We start from the raw sequence: 21,247 nt of genomic DNA on the forward strand, positions 1-21,247 counted from the left end.
TTTTCTAAATTATCTCTTGAATGGTGATGAGCTATGAGCTGTTAATGAGAGAGAGAGAATCTTGGGGTGTGTAACTGAAGAGAAAAAGTGTTTTATTAAATAACTTCAATCTCTATTGCAAGAGCATTTGCAGCTATTTCTTGATATGCAAAACACTTTGCAGTGTTTGAAACTAAGTGTTCTCTTGCAAATTTTAGGCCTTAAAGAAACCTCTGCTATGCTTGAGTTTTGAGATACATCTACTTAGCAGGAGAGTGAGATGTCTATATATTACTGCTTTACAGGCATTCTGTCGATCATCACCATTCTTCTCTCTTGAATGATGCTTTCTGTGTAGTGCATGTTGCTCGATATGAGCTACCACGATTGGGTCTTGTGGGTCAATCATTGATGCAAAACCAGCTTTACTGTTCAGATCAGCTGCTAGTGGACTATAGCTTTCGGATAGCATTCTATCTAAATCATGCACACAGGTTTTATCACTTTTAAAGATTGTAAAGCTATATCATCAGATTTAAGGATTTGGATTTTTTTAGGTTCTGGTTTAATGGTGGCCTTGTAGGCCACAACACCCTTTTAAACTGATTACTACCCCTTTTATATTATCCTTTTTCATTGTGTTGGTTTATATTGTGAGTAGTATTATTATAAAACATAGGAGTCTTCATTGTTCACCCCTTTAAAGTAAAATAACCTTCTCTTGGCATGATGTAGCCTAAGTTTCTGAGCTGGCATAAAACTCAACCAACCAACCATTCACACATTACCTGGAGCTTTTTTAGAGTAGGAAATATGTGTGGAATTTTCAGTTCTACAGACATCCAGAGTTCTGTAGTTATTGAATGTATATTCTTACCTTTTTTTAAAAGTGTGCATTTATGTGGGTTGGTTGTGACTAACAGAATTCCTGTCACATGACAGACGCGCCGGTTCAGTGGCGCAACGGTTAGCGCCTGCCACCAATACAGTGAGGACTGGGTTCAGGTCTCTGTTCTTTCTTTGCATGTGGCATCTGTTTACAGGGCTGGCTGCCTTGCCGTGATAGCCTTAGTTGCTGGCTCCACGTAAAACACAAACTCCCCCCCTCACGTGACAGACATGATTCACGACTGGTAGAAAAGTAAAAGTAATGAATAACTTCTTTTTAGAGTTAATCAGCTTGTCTCCCCATGAAGGTGTTGCTCTCAGAATGGCATTACTGATTGTGATTTACTAGTCAGAATGGTCAGGTCATGCACTTATGTTGTTAAAATGCTTACTTTTAATTGCACAGAAAGGTTAACTCATTAGTAAATTTGAGCACACTATCAACTGGTCAGATATAAAAGTAATTCTTTGAGATGTTTGTGTTCATTCAAAACTATAACATTAATTATTCACACTGTATATTCAATAGTAGCTCAAAATAATTTCAAGCTTGCAGTTATTTGTTCAAACAAAGAAACAAAAAATACATGTGAAAAAGAGGAGAGAACAAGGCAACATTTTTCTCAACCAATCATCAGCCATTCGTCTGGTTGGGCACATAATACATAGTTAATGTTCAAATCAAACCAAATCAAAACCTCATCTTTCATGCCAATCCTCCCAGACCACCAAAACCCCGAACGAAGTAGTGGCATCAAAGGTGCAATGATGCAACACTTAAATGCACATAATCCACTTCCCATATGCTGTACCATGACCGTTTGAACTTGATAGTTTTTCTTTCTGAATGCCATCATCGTTCATCACTGAGCTACAAAGGCCAGACAAAGGGTAACAAGATGTAGATTTTGATTTCCTTCCCCCAAATCCCTGTCTTCACAATTTTTACTTTTTTGTGCTGTTTATGGTTTGGTTGTTTTAGTTGGTACTTTGCTTACAAAGTGAATTCAGCTGCTTTTGTATGAATGCTTTTTTTTTGGGCATGTAGTACATGGTTGTAATTGCATTCTGATTGTTCACTGAGATTTTCTTTTTGTGCTTTTTACTGTCATTCTGTGTTTAACACCACTTAAGAAATAATTCACAGCTGTAGCCACCTGCAATTGCCAAGGAAAGATTTTGTAACAACATAGAAAAAGTATTTTTCCCCCATGGAAGCTTGCAGTAAAATATGTGGAATTAGTAAAAATGATCCTAACACTTGTACGATATATGTTCTTCACTTTGTTAAACATAATTTTCATCCCATTAGCTTTCAGATTTATTAAGTGATTTTTGAATTAGCACTCTTTCATTTGTGCCTGGTCATGCAAAGAACTTTGAACATCAGTAACAATTTGTAAGAAAGCCACTAAATGAGGATGTTTACATTGACCTGATAATCAGTATTATTGATTATTCCTGAGGATTGAATAGCCAGCTGAGCATGCATTAGATGCTTTATGTGTTGGCGGGATTTGTATTTGATTGGGATGCTGTAATCACCATTTGCTATCATGTGATCAGCTTTCAGTTTAGATTTATTGGAAACAAAGAAACATGTTCCATGATTTCCAAGCCATGGTTGTCTGCAGATGGTGCCCTTCAATCTGTTTTGTGAAGGATACTGGGTTTGACCTGCTATTTACCTGCTAAAAGTCTCCAATTATTTCTGAGTACCTTCTGTTTTTTTTTTTTGTTTTTTTTTGTTTTGTTGCATTTTTTTTTCCAAATGCATGTTCTTAAAGTCAAATGCATGCATAGACTTTCAGGTGACTTGTAGATGGTTTCTTTATCTGCATGGGAGATACCTCTTGGATGGATTCTTGTTTCTACTTTCAAATCAGCAACCAGCTGCATATTTCTGACTTATTCAGAGGGTTTTCTGAAACCTGTCAGAAGCTGCATATGTTGTCTCTTTGTCTGTTACTTTCTCAAAATTTGGAGCCTACAGGCAGCTATGAAGAGTACACTGATGCGAAGACTGATTTGTGTTCGTTTCATCTATGAAGAGTACACTGATGTGAAGGCTGATTTGTGTTCATTTCAGTTTGGAGAGGATGGCTGCAGCTCACCAGTGTCTCCTTTGCTTTGTATTACAGGGAAGGTAGTGTGGTCATTCTCTCTTGCCTGCTACTTAGGGCTGTTGTATTTACCGACAGTCATCTTCCATTTGTACACATGAAATATCCTGCATGTATTCTCTTGTTCAAGTGTCTGTAGCTGTTATATTCTGTTCACTTTTTCTATGTCTTTATGTATGTATATTTTTATGTGTGTGTATGTGAGTGCGCGTGCATGCATCAATGTATGTGTATGCTTGTGCATGTGTCTGTGAGAGTGAGGTCTGAACATTTTTGGTGGATATATAAGGTGCGTATGTGTGTGTGTGTTGTATGAATGTACACATGTCTGTGAGAGTGAAGGCGAAAAGTAGTTGTGTGTGGATGTATGGATGGATTAGGATGTTGTGATTTTATTTTATTTGAAGACAACAATTCTTAAGCTATCTACTTATTGTGTGTTTATTAATATAATTTAGCATATTAAATATTGGGTCTGATGATAAGATTGAAAAATAAGATAGTTCACAGAAAGAAGTAAAAACAGACTGACAGAAAGTTATTCTTTACAACCTATACCATAACATACACGGGTATTTTTATAAAAAATTTCCCTTGTATTTTCAAAATGTTCTTGCATGTGTGTGTGAGAGGAGAGGAGTGTTGGGGTAGGGGGAGAATATATAAACTGTTTAAGTATGTGTAACAATGTGCATGTATATATAATGTGTGTAAATCATGATAATAGGTACAAGAGGAATTTGCTAAGTGCTTCAGATGGTTTTGCAAATTTTTATTTTTAACAAGAGAAATTTCAAAATGCACTGTAGTTTATACCTGACATCTGTAAACAAGAAAAAATTTAAAGTGCACTCTAGTGTATACTTAATGCTTTTGTAAACAAGAGAAATTGTAAAATGCACTGTAGTTCATGCTTGACATATCTGCTTGATGTGTAAAATTTTCTTCATGAGAGAAGTAAGGATAATGGGCCCTTAAAGTCGATGTCAGGTGGCCTTTACTTTGTCAGTTTTCTCACTTCTCCTCCTGTTTTCTCCCTTCCATCATTTTTAAAGTCATTTCTCTCATTCTTAAGCATTTGTTTAAATTTCTTTTTCCTTCTTTTTTTAAGCTTGTTACCTTTCCTCAGAGAAAGCGTAGTTCATTTTCATTGCATGTTTGAAGGGTTTAGGGGGACAGCCCACTTCAAAATAAAAACGGGTAAATCCCTGATCTGATGTTAACTTGTTTTTCTCAGAACATAATTTCTTTAGTAGTGATGGATTTCAATGTCAAAGCAAAGCAACTTTTGTGCAAAGCAGACACTTTTTTTTATAGCACATTATATGTCTGGAGTTTAGTACATTTTATGACTTACCTAAAAGTATTGATGTATGCTTGTTTATATCGGCCAAACAAAGTGGGAGCATAGCATCACATTTGCATTACCTAAAAACTGCTTTATGCAGAGGTCTTCAGAATGGTCCCTTCATGAAAAACAAGAACTGTCTGTACTTGCATTTCAAATTTCAAGCATTTTGGTCAAGTATCAGTGAAGGTGTAGAGAAAAGCTAAAAAGAGGTGTGCTGTCCCCTTCTTCTTGACTAACATGCAACATCAGGTCTTTTCTTTTTTCTCCTGGATTTTTTTTTTTTTTTTTTTTTGCAGATTAGCAGTTGTGATTTGTTTTCTGTCCTGAACTAAATGCAAGATGAAGACTGTCCTTTTGCTTTGCCATATTCCATCTTCATTGTCCGCTCTTCATACAGTCATTTAGTTGGTCTGCTGTCATCTTCCTTCATCTCAGTAGTCTTTTTCTGTCATTGTCATCATGGCCTATGCATGTGTGGGAGGAGGTGGAGGGGTATGTGTATGTGCACACATTCTACCTACATACGTACCTAATAGAAAAGTTTTTGTGATTGAAAGCAGTCAAAAAGACTGAGATAAAGCTAAATTTTTAACATTTAAAGCAGTTATGGAAGATGTCGGATTTCAGATCATCTGAGCTATACAGCTTTGTGAATGTGCTTAAGTTAGCTTCACTGCTTACTCAGTGGTAGTGGTGCATGGCGAGGATGGTGGTGGTGGGTTGTTGTTTTTATGGGGATGGGGATGGGAGGGACTGACTGCCGAGTTTGTGTGTCGCTGTTGTCTCCTGACTTAGGCTGACCCTTGATTGTGGTGTACCTTTAATCTTGTAGATCAGAGGTGTAGGTACTGCTGATTATACAGATATTCAGAGTAAATAAAACCTTATTTCTTAAATCTTAACAAACAAATAATTTCTTATATTGTATAATTTTTAGCTGTCTCATTTCTCATTTCTTTCTGTTGTAAAAAATGCTATTAGCAGCTTTAGCAAAATGCAGAACTGAGGAAGTAATGGTATGATTTGATAATTTGTCAATGTGAGATGAAAGCTAGGTATAAGCTGTGAGGAAACCTACATGTAACATGTCTTATAACATGTTTTATCTGTCCACCTTGCATCTCTAGCTGGGATCTTCTGTTTTGGGATTGTGCATGAATCATGTACAAAACTAGATCAGGGTACAAAGTTACAATTTGGCATAGCTTTTTTTTCCACTTTAAACATTGTTTGATCCACTTTAACAGTGAAATGCTGTCATTTATAATTTTCTGAACCATTTATACAGTTGTAGATCTTATGTGGAACATACACAATATCATTTTTATAGCTTTAGCTGGTGTATTTGGGGTTTTGTTTTGTTAATTGTTTTTTTATTCATTTATTCATAAATTCAGACATTGAAAAAAACTTTAAAAGTCTTTAATGTGTGTTTAGCAACAGATGACTGCTAGTGGGATACAGATGTCTGGTAGTCGCTCTGAAAAGGCTTGGCTTGTGGGAAAATGGTATAATTTTGACATGAGGTAGGTGCCTTGTCCATATTGAGTCTTATAACACTATTTTAAGGAGGCCATTGCTTTTTTGTGATTATGTTGAATGTTAAGGATGCTATATAATGTCAAAAAACATGGACCTTTTGAATCTGCTTATAGGCTCAGAAAGGTCCTAGTCGGGATTAGGATTGAAAATAAAAGGAAAATGTATGGCTTAGCAAAGCTTTTAAAGCAGACATATCTTGTGCATCCTAAATTATCACTTTGTTTTCAACATCCATAGTTTATCATAAATTATCATCTTGCCTTGTACTTTCTGACAGATTCATGAAACCACTCTTGACTCATGCCCGGCCATCTCTCATGGACACCATGCCCAAGTGCTGTTTGCCTCTAGCCAGACTGTTAACTACTGAAGAACAGCTTTCACAGGTGTGTAGATCATGCGTACATTTAACACTGTCATGAGCCAGATTTACAGTCATAGTTTTGGTGTCAAGAAATGTCTTCATTGTATTTTGCTCTGTGCATATCAGTGAGCAAGTGTATACTATTGCTATAAAATTCAGTGCTACTGTTATCACAGGTAAAAAAACATTTAAAAAAACTATTGATGGTCTTGGAAAAGAAGGGATGTAAACACAGAGTTGGCCATTTTAACTTTTCATCATCTGCTTGCTGGTCTCTGTTTACTCACAACTTCTCCTTACAACATTTATCATCATTGAGGTCAAGAGACTTAGGAAGCCACATAAAGCGTAATAAAATCAGACAGGTAGCTGAGTAGCAATTCCTGCTGCTTTACCACTAAACTGTGAATGAGATATGATTTTTATTTTCTTTCAGGGTATATGCAATGAAAATGACTCTGATGTAGACATGATCATTGACCCTAATCACCTGTCACTTGATGGAGTCTCTGACAACAGAGTACCTGCAGACCAGATGACAGTGGTAGATGATACAGTCAGAAAAGAGGCAATGCAGGTTTGTATGAAAGCATTTCATGAACAAAAACATCCGTTGAAGGGCAAGAGGCAAGCAGTATAAAGCATTGAGGAGAAACTTTGTCTGTTGCAGACAGCTTATGAATTGTAGAGGTACAACTGATCTGTAAGCAAATATCACCTTCTCTTGTATTGAAATGATAAGTGAAACGATAAGTTCTGTTGGCTGTCAGTTTTTACACAGTTTGAGCTTTATTTTATTCTGCAGTTTTTTAACATTTTTTACAGAAATTCTGAGTTTATTTTATAAAGTAACCCTGTTGCCTACTGGCTTAGAGCAAACTATGAGTTCAGTCACAAAACATGTAACTGACAGCTCCATGCAGGTGGTGGTATGTAACTGACAGGGCAATGAAGGTGATGATATGTAAGAGACAGCGTAATGATAAGGGTATGTAACTCAGGCAGTAATGCAGGCAGTGGATTTATAAGTGATGGTAATGCAGATAACTAACAGGGTAATGATGATAGTGAAATTTACCTGAAAGAGCAATGCAGGTAGTGAGATGTAATAAACAGGGTAATGCAAGTAATTACATTAACTGGCAGGTTGGACTGACATTGATGTGTAACCAGTGGATGATCTTGCTAGTTGTGTGTAGTCGGAATAGCAGTGTTGATAAGTGATGTGTATTTGATGGGAGGTAATGTGAAATGTGAAAGAAGATGAGTAGTACTGACAATGACTATGTCATTCTGAGTGAGCAGCATGCAGATTTACTTGTGGCTCATGCTGACCTATTCAGTGTTCTGTGTGTGTGTGTTTATGAGAGAGAGAGTGCGTATGTAAAAATATAGCTACAAATAGTAGTCCCAAACTAGGGAGTCCTACTGCTTTTGACATATTTTAAATCCCACCACACTTACTTAAAGACAGTTTTATTTTCATTAAGTATGAGAATCCTTTTTCAGGTACATTTGTTAGAGAACGGAATACCTAAAATGCCATTAATGTGACTTATGTACTGTGCTCACAGCAACAATTCTTCTTCTGGGAAAATAGAGGGGGAGGAGAGTAGAAAAAAGTTCTATCATATAACATGTCAGTCATTGACATCCATCAACTGATTTATTGAAACAAAGATGTTGGCAGTAGTTGAGATCAATTCGTGAAATGATTGGTATTGTCTTTAAAAAAAGTAACGTCATTTCTGAAACACACTTCCTCATTCCTTGCCATCAAGGCAGGCTCAGAGTGCTTTACAAAACAATACATGTATATATAATATAATAACAATAATGTGCTGGAGGACGAAGTTGTCAGTTCTGGAACTATTAGCAAGTATTAGCCATCACAAAGCAGTTGAGAAAAGGCATGTAGCACGAGGCAGGAAAAATGCATCAGGAGTGCAGTTGATCTTGTGTGCATACAAAACTCTGAAATGAAAACTGGAAAATGTGGTGAATCACAGGAGTTTATTTTCCTTGTGCCATAGTTGTCCATTTTTGTTTGCAAATGCCTTTTCTTTTATCGTGCCTAGTTTTCTGCTTTTCTCTGGAAATCATGATGTTCTTTGACTGTTTTGCTGTGAAATCACTTGCATGGGAGCTAGACTTTAGGCAGCATGATTAATGTTATTAAACCTCAAATGCTGAGAGTGACAGCAGTAAGGAGCCTGAGTACCTTGTGGATGTCATGTGACCAGGTGGTCCACTTTTACACAGAGGAACCTTCACAAGTTTTACAAAATTATTTAGTTTCTTTCAATTGTCTTTGTCCTTTTTTTTTTAAAATCAAAACTTCACAATATGAATCTATAAAAAGGATGACAAAACAGTTGGTAGTCTTAAAACAAATTGCCTGGGTAGTCTTAAAGCAGGTTGAACTTCCTTGGTGGGATAAATTTTATTTAAAAGACCCTCCCTTTGCTTTTTTATGTTTTATTTTCTAGTTGTGTTTCTGCATACATTTTCAAATTTTGTTTGATTTTATTTTTGTTTCCTTTCCTGCGGTTGCTAGTTTGAGGACAGACAACTTGGGCAGTTTGATGCAGATGACAAGCCTTTGACACCCTAGACCTGTGAGTGCCCTCCCTTTGCACTGCCAGGGTATATTTTGTTAACAGCATAAAACTTCCTTACCCATAGATATATTTAGTGAGCTTATCATTGAATGAGATGATGTGTATCTTCATAAGAAGATTTCCAATGTTACTGTTTGATAAAAAGATAAGCCTTGATTCTGTTTGAATTGATATTTCTTCAGTGTTGCAGCTATATATTATTTAGTAATTTGATGGATTGATTTCTTATAAATTCATCATTGCTGAGTTCTTTCAAGTTGCACAATATTTTACTCAAGCCATCAAAATGTTTATTAAAAAGAAAATCCTTTTAAAGAATGTTGATCACAGCATTTATAATCCAGACTCAAAGAGGATGACATTAAAAAATAAAAAAAATGTGGTATATGCATTGATATTAAAAAAATTAGAAGTATGTGGTACCAGTGTGTACTTGTAAGAGGCTTATGTACCAGCTTACTAACCCTCTTTCACATATTCTGCATTTGGGATATGGAGGTTACAAATTGGATATGGAGATGAGAAATTAGAGGCTTTCAAAACTGGTGGTTGTAGTACGCTTGATTTTCTAATTTCATTCTGCATCTTGATAATGTATATTTTATGCCAATATTTTGAATCTCTTTTAGCTCACAAAACTCTGTAATAGGTAATGTTGGTAAACCTCACACACACACACACCCGTGTCACTCTCCAGTTTGTATGTTTTGTATACTCAGATGCAGAGTCAAACTGTTTGGTCATGTCATGCCAGCACCATGTTTTCTATACTCAGTAGCTATCCCACTGGTCTGTAGAAGAAAATTAATTTATTTGTCAAGTGACATTCTTGTGGAATATGTCTTAATGATGACCACTACATACTTGACAAAGACCATATTACGTACACTTGAAGACTGCACCATATGCACTACTGTGCTACTTCTAACAAGTAAAATGCATAAGGAAATGAATTCCTCTCTTTATGCCAATACATGATGTGCCATACACATGCAAATACAAGTGCATACACATTTCCACACACACACAAAGTGCACACACTCTCTCTCAAATACACTATCAGTTGCACACTGGCATTACACAGATACATTTTTGGGATTTTGCCTGCTGTTCTTACTGTTTACCTTCATTCAGCCATTTACATTATTTCTTTAGAGCAGTTATGCGGCGCACCGGTTAGTGCATGTCAAGGTTGGCTGTTCCGAGTTCAGCTCTCATCTCAGGCTCACTGCTCCTCATTATTTTTTGTGTTAGGTTACAAAACGTAACTACACGTGTCAATTGCTTACCTCCCTTCATCATTAGACCTAACCTGCACTGATTAAAGGAGATATTTTAAAAGTCTCTACAGTTTGTATTTAATATTGTATAGTTTTTGCCTTTTAGCAAACAAGAGAAAAATAGCGATCTCTTTTCCTGTAAATTCTCATGGCTTGTTTTCATTGGATTTTTATGATTTTTAGTTATTCTTTGTCAGATTACACTTTTAACAGCCATTTCTTCATTGTGCCTTCCCGTCAGACAGCCTGCGTGTCGGTATGCTTGGCGGCTTGTCAGTGTCATTCTGTTTAAAATTTTATTCAATGCCCCGCTCAATCTTTCCTAAATATTGACAAAAGATTTCTTTTTATTTACCTCATTCCTCTCATCTCTTTGTTCTAATATTTAGGGTACACACACTTTTAAAATTGCTCTTTGTTTTTACCTTTGATTTTTTTCTTTCTTATCCTTTTTCTTCTCTCTCCTTTCCTTTCTCTCTCCTGTTCCCTCTCTACTATGCCCTCTTTCCTATCCTCTCTCCCATTTAATAATAATAATAATATGTTGAATTTGTATGGCGCTTTTTTTCCCCACCATTAAAGGCGGACTCAAGGTGCTTTACTAAAAAGAAAAACGCACAAACATAAGAACAGATGCTGGTCTCAAAAACATTTTTCCTTTGATTCGTCCTGAGTGATGTGCTTATGTTTATTGCTCTAGTTGGATGTGCAAGAAAGATTAGTTTCATTGTCATCAGATGAAAATAATCTTTTAGCGTTTTTGAAATGTTTGTTCAGCTATAGAGCTGTTCAACAGAAAATATCTTATCAGTTTGTCTTGTCAATCATCCTGTAAAATTTAGCAGAAATTTGGCAGGAATACCAAAAGTCCAGTTGTGAAACAAAGTCAGTGATCTTGTGGGATTATTTGTAGATTCACACATATTATTTAATGATATATTTTGCATACGCTCATTTTTGAATTAAAGTATCAGTATTTCAAGCAATAATGTTGTCCACTGGCTATGACATTCATGACTAAAACAACTAAAATTTAGTCCAGAGCAAGTTGCTTAAAAATTAATTAAAAAATCAGTGCATTTTTTTCACAAAATATTATAGTGACTTGATCTCATTTTAAATATTAGCCTCATCACTGGTCTTGTGGTAGTTTTTAACATTTTTTAGCGGAATAATTTTTGCTGTAGGACATAGCCATAGGACAAGTTTTCTTTTCTTTCCTGACAGTGTGTGTTCGCTTTGGAACATTCTTGAAATGTTACTGTTGATGTTTTATGTTATGTTGAAATTCTGTTAGCTTTCAGACCATTGTGATAATTTACTTTTTGATCTCTGCTTACCACAAAATATATTTTGGTAGATCCTGCAACCAATACATTACTTTGTTAAGTCATCTTCAGAGTTTTAAGTTACCCAGAGTCTGGCTATGAGGAAATGACAATCAAGAGATGAAATATATGACAGAGATTCATGTGTGTGGTGTGTGCGTGAGTGAAAGAGTACAAACGTATTGGCACTGACCGAGCATAAAATGACTTAAGAAAAAAAAACAAATGAAAGATTAATTGTTTTGGTATTTTTTAAATGTGTTTTTATGTACATATTAAAATGCAAATAAATATTCTAAATATGTATGTTTAATGGGCATGTTAAGTGTCATTTTCAGGTTACAGTATTTGATTTTAATAAAAGGTGTTAAAAATCAAGTCGTTTCTATAGCTTTTCTGTTTATGAGACAAAATCTTATCATTTATAGCACAATACAGGTGGTTGACAAAAGATTTTTGGAGGTCTTATTTTTTAACATCACATTCAAGAATTACTTAACACTGAAAGAGATCTTTAGGGTTTCACCATAAAACAGTCAATGATTAGCTACAGAGAGAAAGGGAGTTGTGGAATTTCTTTGGTTATTTGTGTTTATATATCTTTATCTTATCCTTTTGTTTCAGCTTGAGAATGAAAGCCCATTCTTAAAATTTTGATTGGTAAACTGCAATTTTGTCTTGAGTTTTTGCTTCATTTTGCTTTTGTAATTGCAATGAAAAAGCTCTCACCTTTGCTTCTGTTTTTAACTTCATGTATAGATCATGTGCATGCACTGTGTAATGGCTTATGTACTTCATCACCTGTGATTCAAGCTTTGTGAGACCACCTTGTAATCAGAAATTATTTATGGATAATTGTATGGTTTGAATGATAGTTTGTGACATTGTTTCCATAATTTCTGTCAAAAACATGCCCCAGAATTTCCTCAAAAACAGCACAAGAGAAGCTAGTATTGTATGTGAGACACATTTTGATATTTTGATGACTAGAGATAACATAAATATCTCTCTTGTTCGTGGAGTAGAATTAGCGATGTCTGAACAGAATATTAGTATCTGTATGCAGTTTTTATTTTAATGGCATGTTTTCCAAGGGGTTTCTTCTTGTTGGTGATGTTTGCAAAATAAGATGTTCAGCAACATTTACATAAAATATATTTGGATAGACTGGAGAGAGATAGGTCTAAGAGCTTAATTCACTTGATTTTAGAAATAACTTTCTGTACCTTTCTAATAGCAGTTTCTTGACTTTCACATTGAAGTTGTCTTCTTTATGATTTTTTTGTTTTGTTTAGTCTTGCAATGACATTTGTTTTATTTGTTATATACCTCTAAGGAAAATTTATTAAACATGGAACAAATTAGAGATCACAGATGTATGATATTATAAAGCATGTTGATTTAGTTTTAATTTGGGGACATTAAAGATCATTTCTTCTTCCCATCCCCAAGCCACAAGCAGAAAGAATGATCTAGCATCGGCTTCATAAATGGTGTCTCAGTGGATGAATCATTAGGTTAAGCATTTATCTGTTTAGTCCTAACCACAATCCACGCCTGAACCTTCTGTAGATTGAATGGGACAAACATCTACATGCATGTACCTGTGGCATACAGTCTGGTGTGCTTGGTGTTGACTTGTGTGCCATTCACTTTGCAGATGGATATGGACATATAAGGTCAGCATTTCTGTATCGGTGATCTTCCAAGCACTCTTTACTTCACCCTACCATTGAGTTGTAGTTTGAACAAACTGGTGGTGGTTGTGTTTCTAAATACCATCGGAGGGCATAACTGCTTGCTTTATACATTGCTGTCTCATTGTTTATCATCACTTAGCATCACTAAAAGTCTGAGTGAATCTAAACATCTTATATATTTTAAAACATCTGCTTTTCTCTTGCTGCTTTTGGTTTTTGGACTGCTTTTTAATTTAATTTTTTTAGACTTTGCTGTTTTTTGGTTGATGAGCAGTAATTGTGTGACTCAATTGTTATCTCACAGAACTTGAGTCCCCGTCAGCACATTGCATAGCATCAAAACTTCCTGTGCATTTTGTTTAATGCTTATCTGCTTTATTTATAACTTATAATATATTTATTATTTATAGTCTGTTTTTTCATATTGGAACTACTGTATTGATAAAGGGTGTCTTGAGAGTATGTAACAACCTAGTCACTTTGTTGGAATGAGGATAATGAAGTGTGCATGGGGACTTTGATGCTACTCACCTTGAATGCTAGATGCTTGCGTATGGAAAGGCATATTTGAACATGACATGTTTTTGCAAGAGCTATACAGTCCTAAATAGACATGAAGCTTTGCAGGACATGCTTTTTAAACTGATATTTCATTTCCATTTCTTCATCACACTTCTTTTCAAACTGACATTTCTCATTTATCATGACATGTGTAAAGTAAAACATTTCCCATTTATTATCACACTTCTTTTAAACTCAAACATAATTTCCCATTTATTTTTTAAAATGACATGTCATTTTCTATTTATCATTACACTTTATCCCACTTTATTCCCTTTCTGTTTCGCTGAGTGATTTTTAACTTTAAGGTTCTTTTATATCAGAACCTCTGAATTACAGAATTAACTCTAAGAAAGAAGTGCTTTGAGGAGAAAATTTTCTTTTTAGCCATACTTGATTGCCTACTGAGAAAGCAAGTCTTACTCTGCAGTTTACCAATAACTGGGTAATAGACTGGGGAAAAAAAGAAATATTTTGAAAAGTCTATGGGTATTGTATATTAGTCTGTGTATTTATAAAGTCTCTGGGAATTGTATATCATCAGCATCAGAGCCATTCTTGCAGCATGTTGCATGAGAAGGCTAGTATAACTGTTTATACAGTTACCTGATTGTATGCAAGACACATGTCTATGTGCACATAGCTACAGACATAATGCGTTTGCAGATATAGAGTTAGCTGGCATTTCTGCAGGGATACATTTGTCTACATAGTAAAGTTCACATGTACCTTTATAAATGTAAACTCCCAGTAAGTGTGACAAGGCACATATGTATAAAGATAATTTGATGTGCACATGCTGCCCTCCTAGCAACACCTGAAACTTTTAGATTTTTCTCCATGCTGTTTTATTACATTCAGACTAATGTTGCGAAGTAATTTTGTTTTCTGGTTATTGATGAAAGGAAAAAAAAACCCACAGCCTTCAGGGTTAAAACTTTAGCACCTCGTCTTACAAATATTACTGTTATAAGACCAACAGCTACATGTAAAAGTTAAGCAGGATACCTTGATAAGATCATTTGAGACATACATGAATAACTGGCACTTTTCTTGCATACATTGCACAACTATTTTTTTCTGTGTGTATCTCATTGATCACAAGTCATGTACACTTGGAAAGAGTTAATTGTATGGAAGGGATAATTTAGTCACTATCAGCTGCAGTGTACATGTGACTAAACAGAGATGCCGTTTAAGTTTGACTGGCAAGATGTTTAATATCAGAAGGATAAATGATAAGAGTTTAGATTTTTAAACTACTTGAAAGCACCATGCAGTAGATCTCCTATGTCAACATGCAGTAGCAACTGTTAAGTAATATTGCCCAGGTAAATTTGAGAAAGGAGAAACCAATGGTTACAGTAGTTCTGCAAACATTTGATTTCTTTTTTACCCATTTGAAGACTGTGTCATTATATCTGTCTTTTAGGTTGTACATGATGAAAGCCAAAGAGGTGATCTTGGCTTGGGGCAAACCAATGAACCACTGGTATGGCGGATTGGCATATACGGACCACCTGGTGACAAAGTTTGAAGCAAATGAAAACAAATGCTGGCATTTGGACAGAACAAGAACTGCTGTTGAGGCTATAGGTAGAGCATGACACACCTGTACTGGAAGGTGAATAAAGAGTGGTGCAATGGTACTGGATGTTAAGTAATATTGCATTAAGTAATCGTCTTGAAATTTGTGGGCAGTTGATGTTCAAATTCTTTGTGGGAAAAATGTAGTGTTAAAAAACCTTTAGCAAAGGGAAGTGTCTTACAGGAGGACTTCAAGAGCATAAAGAGCTGCCTCAGACTCCGGTTTTTGACCCCACCACGAACCTTTTCACCTGATAAATATTAGAACTAGAAGAAAAATTTAATCAGTTGTCAGTGATATCAGTTTTGTAATTCCTTATTTACTGATGCAGACCTCAGATTTGTCTGAGTAATCTGCTTGAAATTTCATGTTCAGGAAATGTGTCTTTTTAAGTTTTTTTTTTAAGCAGGTGAAAAAAGTTTGAAGCCTGTGTCAGAGTATCTAATAAAGGAAAGCTGTTTGCAGTGATAATGACTTGGACCATGTTTCAAGTTTTTACTTGAGACAAAAGAATTCCAGTGAGTGAATTCTTGTCAGCTAAATGTACTGTTTGTAAATAATTTCAAACTAGTGAATACACAGTAGCTCAGCAAGTAGTCACTTAGCACCAGTTACATCTATCAGCATAAATCTTGTTTGTACAGACTGGGAATCGCCATCCACAGGTGATTGTGTGAACGTCACTTGCGATTACCAGATGATTGCCCCAGTTTGAATTATTCAGGTACATCAGTCAGTGCAGGTATTCAACAGCCTAACTGTTGACACCATGGAGCATTCTGCGTGCAAAAAAGATCTTGTAAGGAATTTAGTTTATAAACTGTCAACTTCAGCATCAGAGTTTGCTTGCTGTAACTTTGCCATCATGTAAGTTGCCTGACAATAGGTGTTTTCTTCATACCCCTTTGCCAGATTTTGGAATAAATTTGGAGCTTTGGTCAAAAACAATTGAGCCTACTTAGGAAAGGCATACACCAACTTGCCACATTTGAAAAAAATTCAAATTTACAAGTGTTACAGCTGCCTAATGTGATTTTGATACAAATTATGGAGAATATAAGACTGATGTGCTGTGCTGATGTATGAGTAGTGGTGTCATAAGTGACATCAGCAGGATTTTGGTCCAAAAATTAGAATGTCTGTGTGTGTGTGTGTGTGTTGGAGCAGTGAGGGGAAATGCAGGATGTGAGAGAGCAAAAGATTCAGCTATAGTTGATTTGGAACAAATCAGCATTTTTTTCCCCCTGGGTTATGGTGCTTTCCATGTCTTATTGCCTGTGGATAATTGCTGTACAGATTATTGTCCTTTGGGCTTTGCTATGCACTTATATATACCTTAGTTCAATCTGTGTGTTTTCAATATGTTTTATATTCAGAATCTCAAAACAAGGGGCAAAATTGAAGTATTTTGAGATGGTCATGCATTTGTAAGAACATTACTATATCAGTGATTTTTTTTATGAGTAGTTGGCAAACAGTTCATTGTCTGCCATCTAGCATCTGAACGAGTAATGCATAATTTTTGAAAGCACAGCTGCATATCCATTTTGTAGTCATTATTCTGTTGGTGTGGCCTACTTCAGTAAGTTAATAATATTGTGTGCAAAGAATAAATGTGTTTGTAACTGACAGTGGGACTGTACATATTGTACATATTTTTGTCAAGGAGATGCTTCTCCACAAGTGAAAGCATTTACCAGCAACCTAAGAAGGCAACAGAGGTGGCTGTTGTGCTTAGCTTCTTGCAATATTGTGTGTGCTTACAGGGATCGCACTTCTGCTGTGATAAAACAACTACCCACACTGTCGTCACAGTTCACGTACATTACAATCACTTTGAAACTGCAGATGGTTTAGATTTAACAATAGTTTTAAAAATAAATTGCCTTTATGTTTTTATACATTTAAATTAGAATTTTAATTTTTTTCACTTTTTGCTGATCTTATTTCATCTGCATTTTATTTTATCAGAAAATGAAAAGAAATTTTCAGTTTATTGCCTGGTATATTTTGCATAAATGGTCTTAAAAGTTTCACACATAAAAATCATTTTGTGCAATTTGCTTGTGTGTGTGTGTTATAAAATGACAGAGGGTGCCCCACCACCACCACAAACTAAAAATGTAAATGGAAATTTCATGTGGCTTTTATTTATTGTATAATAAGCAGATGGAATCTCTATTTGGATATTTTCACCTCCACAAATTCAAAATATAAAATGATCTGAACTTGTTATGAAATCTTAAAGGGAATTAAGCAGGCAGGTCAGTATTCATTTATCTTTCTTGTAAACTCTTTGCTTTCTTTAGTTATGTATAGTATTTGAAACATCCTTCACCAGTTGTTCCTGTCACCCAGGATTAAATTTGCCATTACAGAAAGTTGGAGGACAGGGTATCCATCACAAAATGATAAGCTTTCAATTTGTTGAGCACTGCTGGGGGAAGTGTTATGTGCAAGATTATATTGTTGGCCATGGATGTATTGAAGCATCTGTTTTACCTTCTGATTTAAACGTAGTTTGGGTGAGCAAATGAACTCGATACTCCAGATATTCTGAGATTACTTGTGATATCCCAGGGTATTTGTAAGTTACATGAGGCGGGTCTTCTTACTCCCTAGCAAAGACACAGAAGATGCATTGAAGCATTATCCTAAAAATTAAATATTTTCATTAATATTTGGCAATAACTATATAAAAATACAATACAGGTAGTCCTCGGGTTACGACGGTCTTCGTTTACGACGCTCATTCCACTTACTAGCGAAAGTAGACTCATCTGATAACAGTGCATCAAAGAAAAGGAAGGCGATCACCATGGGAGGTGAAAGTGATATCATAAGGCAGTCTGAGAAGGGGAAACAGCAACAGAAATTGTCAGGTCATTAGGACTAAGTCGTTCGACTGTCTCTACGATTATCATTATACTGCACTATAGGATAGGTGCTTGGATAGGCTGTTTGCAGTACTGTACTGTTATTGTGGTACAGTACTGTATGAACGTATGATCCGACTTACGTCAAAATTCGGTTTACGACGCCGCGTTAAGAACGGATCCCCGTCGTAAGTCGAGGACTACCTGTATTATCATGTTCATTAAGATTTCTCTTTGCACAGGGGTTTATTAGTATGAGCGAAATTAAAGAGACTGACAAGTATCAGAAATGGGTTAGTGGATTTCATAATAGAATGCTTATTTGTGTGTTTGAAAATGTTATCACGTTACATTCCTTCTTATTGTTGCAATTAAGCAGTTTTTTTCCTGTACTCATTCAGAACAATTTGTTACTGTGGTGTTTTATTCTACAGAAACAGTGGTTAGTGTATAAATATCCAAAAGATTTTACAAAACATCATATACCATAGCAAGCATATACAATGCAAGGTCAGGTAACCTCAGTAGGTTTCCTTTAGTGTGCTGTCCAGTGCTTATCCATACCATCGGCAAACACAACTTTGTGGCTGTAATTAAGATTCAGCTGAATACTGTTGGGTTTCTCTTCTGCAGTGTCATAGAGCTATTTGATAAAATTTGTCCAAAGAGTTGATGGATCTTGTACATTAGCATGTAAAAGTGAACGCAGTTGATGCTTGCATTTGATGCAACACTACACATTACTTTGCTAATAGAAACATACATGCATGTTCACAGAGAGAAAGAATAAAGGATTTGCTATACACATATAGACATGAAAATAGACTAGTATAAACATTAATCATTAGCCAAATACATATGAAGGGAGTTCTTAATCATCAGCGTAATTTAATTTAAGAAAGGTTTTAGAAACTTGCTTGCAATGACCATTAACTTTTGTAGTTAATCGGGCTTGATGGATCATTTTTAATGATTGAAAACTTTGAGAAAAGGCTTTTTTTTGTAAATATATGTTTGGTACATCTTTGTTGCTGTCAGTCACCATCAGCTGTCAATCTGTGCATTTGCAGGAGTGTACACTTTCATGCCTTGACATTGTACCTGCAGAGACATCTCATTCAAAGCGCTCCATATTATCTCAAGACTTCTTTTTGTTCCACTTTCCTTCCTAGTCTTTTATTCTCATATTTACCTATTTCCCCTCTTCTCTTTCCCATCTTCCCAACCCATAATTTTCTCAAAACACACACCTAAGATCATCTCACTGATGTACCATAGGCCTAAGGTGGTTGATGCACCTTATCTCTATAAGAAGTTTTTATCACTAAAATCAAACAAGTGGTGCGGAATGCTTGGGATATTGTTAGGCATGCAGTCTTGTATAAATAAAGTGATTTGTGTTGTTTCTCACCAGCTTGTTGTAAACTAAAAATGTGATTTTTTAATGTCAGATCATTGACATGTTCATGACTTTGTACAGTATGAATTTCTGTTCTTTATTTCACATCAAAATTATTATTGTCATGCAAATGAGTTTGGATAAACAAGTCAGAGGAAAATGCAGTGTATATACTTTGTCTGTCTCACAAGTAATACTAGATCTGTTAGCTATAATTTTTACATTAAAAATAATTTTTCTATTGTCAGCTGCTCATTCCTTTTATAGACTGAATGTTGACGCATTACAGTTATTGTATGTAACAGATCTACACTCAAGAGTGTTGATAACATTTTTAAACGAGGAAAGTTTTATAGGAGTTGTCAGATGTGTAGAATGGATGAGTGGGCGTGGAGATGATGACATGCCTCAGCATTAAGATCATTTTGTCTCATCCATTCTTGTTTGCTGATTCTTTTGTGCCCAGTGGTTGACATATTTACTATTCCAGAAAAATCTGTGATGTAATAATAAACAAAATCTACAGAAAACTAACTGGTTTATTTTAAATATATAGTAGCCCTATATTCTGATGTGTTTTTTTCTATTTAATATTCTTTTAACATGCAACACCATGAAGCTGTCGTGTAATTGTTTTAACCGTCAAACAAACGTTGCACAGAATGTGTATCAGATTGATTCTTTATTACTTTAAGAGCATAGCTTCAGCAAGGGTGTAAGTATTTAAGAAAATAGCTTCACATTTTAAAACTGCTGTACATACAATCCAGTAATAAGTTATTCTCAAATTCGATACACACATGCACTTTATAAAAGCAGTATTTGTGAATGTAACTAGCCTCTCACACACATACACAGCTCAGACACCATTATCCTAAATATCAGCACCATACATGGAGAATCATTAAGGAGAAAACCTCACAGCCTTTGGCTATCAAAACAAAACTTAGAGAAGGGAGGTAAACAGCTTGTATGTGTGACACATACATTATACTCTATGACCTTCAGTGTAATGGGCTTTAATGTATGCCACCACTTTTCTTCTCCAACGCATTGTGAGCAAAAGAGGCAAGATGTAATGTAACTAACATTCTGTTATCTGACATCAAGTGTGTGAAATGGAAAAGAGAAGGGTACTTAAAGTATTTTGTAGGGATGAACAGCTTACGAAGGTTCATATATTCAGGACATACAAAGAGCTGTTCAGTTTCAACTGTGTCGGGGCAGAAGGGGCAGTTCAAAGATTCTAAGTGAGTTAATAGCGCTGCTGATAGCATTTGAGTACAGTTATACTCATTCTAAATTTTAAATTTCTAAATTTTATGAAAGTATCTCTTACGCCTCTGTGTTTCAACCAGACAAGGTAGTTGCTTAAAACAATACGAGTCTTGAATGTATGGTGTGAGAAATATCTTGAACTGCTTTGAATAGCATCATGCCACTGTTGGTGATGGCAGTCTATCGGTCTCTGTTTCAGGATTTGTAGAAACAGTTTATCGTTTCCAGTACCTTGATTTTTCCACACCATGCCAAAACCGTATTTACAGAAAAATATCATAATAAAGTGTAGCCATGTTTTATTGTTTTGTTCATTTAGTAATGTGAGCATTAAATAGGCTTTCTTCTGGAGTCTAGTTTGTGGCATTC

The 21,247-nt window shown here is 35.4% G+C and overlaps 1 protein-coding gene across 11 annotated transcripts in view; it reads left to right on the top strand.

The window, feature by feature from the left end:
• LOC112555102 (sodium/hydrogen exchanger 9-like) overlaps positions 1–17,311 on the top strand; it is a 29,312-nt gene extending 12,001 nt beyond the window's left edge. For 2 of the 11 annotated variants that reach the window (XM_025223306.1, XM_025223310.1), the window contains 5 exons: positions 2,957–3,013; positions 5,779–5,867; positions 6,161–6,269; positions 6,684–6,824; positions 15,170–17,311. In XM_025223306.1, the coding sequence (XP_025079091.1) occupies positions 2,957–3,013; positions 5,779–5,867; positions 6,161–6,269; positions 6,684–6,824; positions 15,170–15,274 (501 nt within the window). In that variant the 3' untranslated portion in view covers positions 15,275–17,311. Of the gene's footprint in view, positions 1–2,956; positions 3,014–5,778; positions 5,868–6,160; positions 6,270–6,683; positions 6,825–6,917; positions 6,951–8,804; positions 8,866–12,100; positions 12,137–13,136; positions 13,156–15,169 lie in introns of all 11 variants that reach the window. The other 9 variants (XM_025223309.1, XM_025223314.1, XR_003097407.1 and 6 more) reach the window with 8 other exon arrangements.
• Positions 17,312–21,247: the final 3,936 nt, after the last annotated feature.

This window comes from Pomacea canaliculata, linkage group LG14 (assembly GCF_003073045.1).
Source record: "Pomacea canaliculata isolate SZHN2017 linkage group LG14, ASM307304v1, whole genome shotgun sequence".
Lineage (NCBI taxonomy): Eukaryota > Metazoa > Mollusca > Gastropoda > Architaenioglossa > Ampullariidae > Pomacea > Pomacea canaliculata.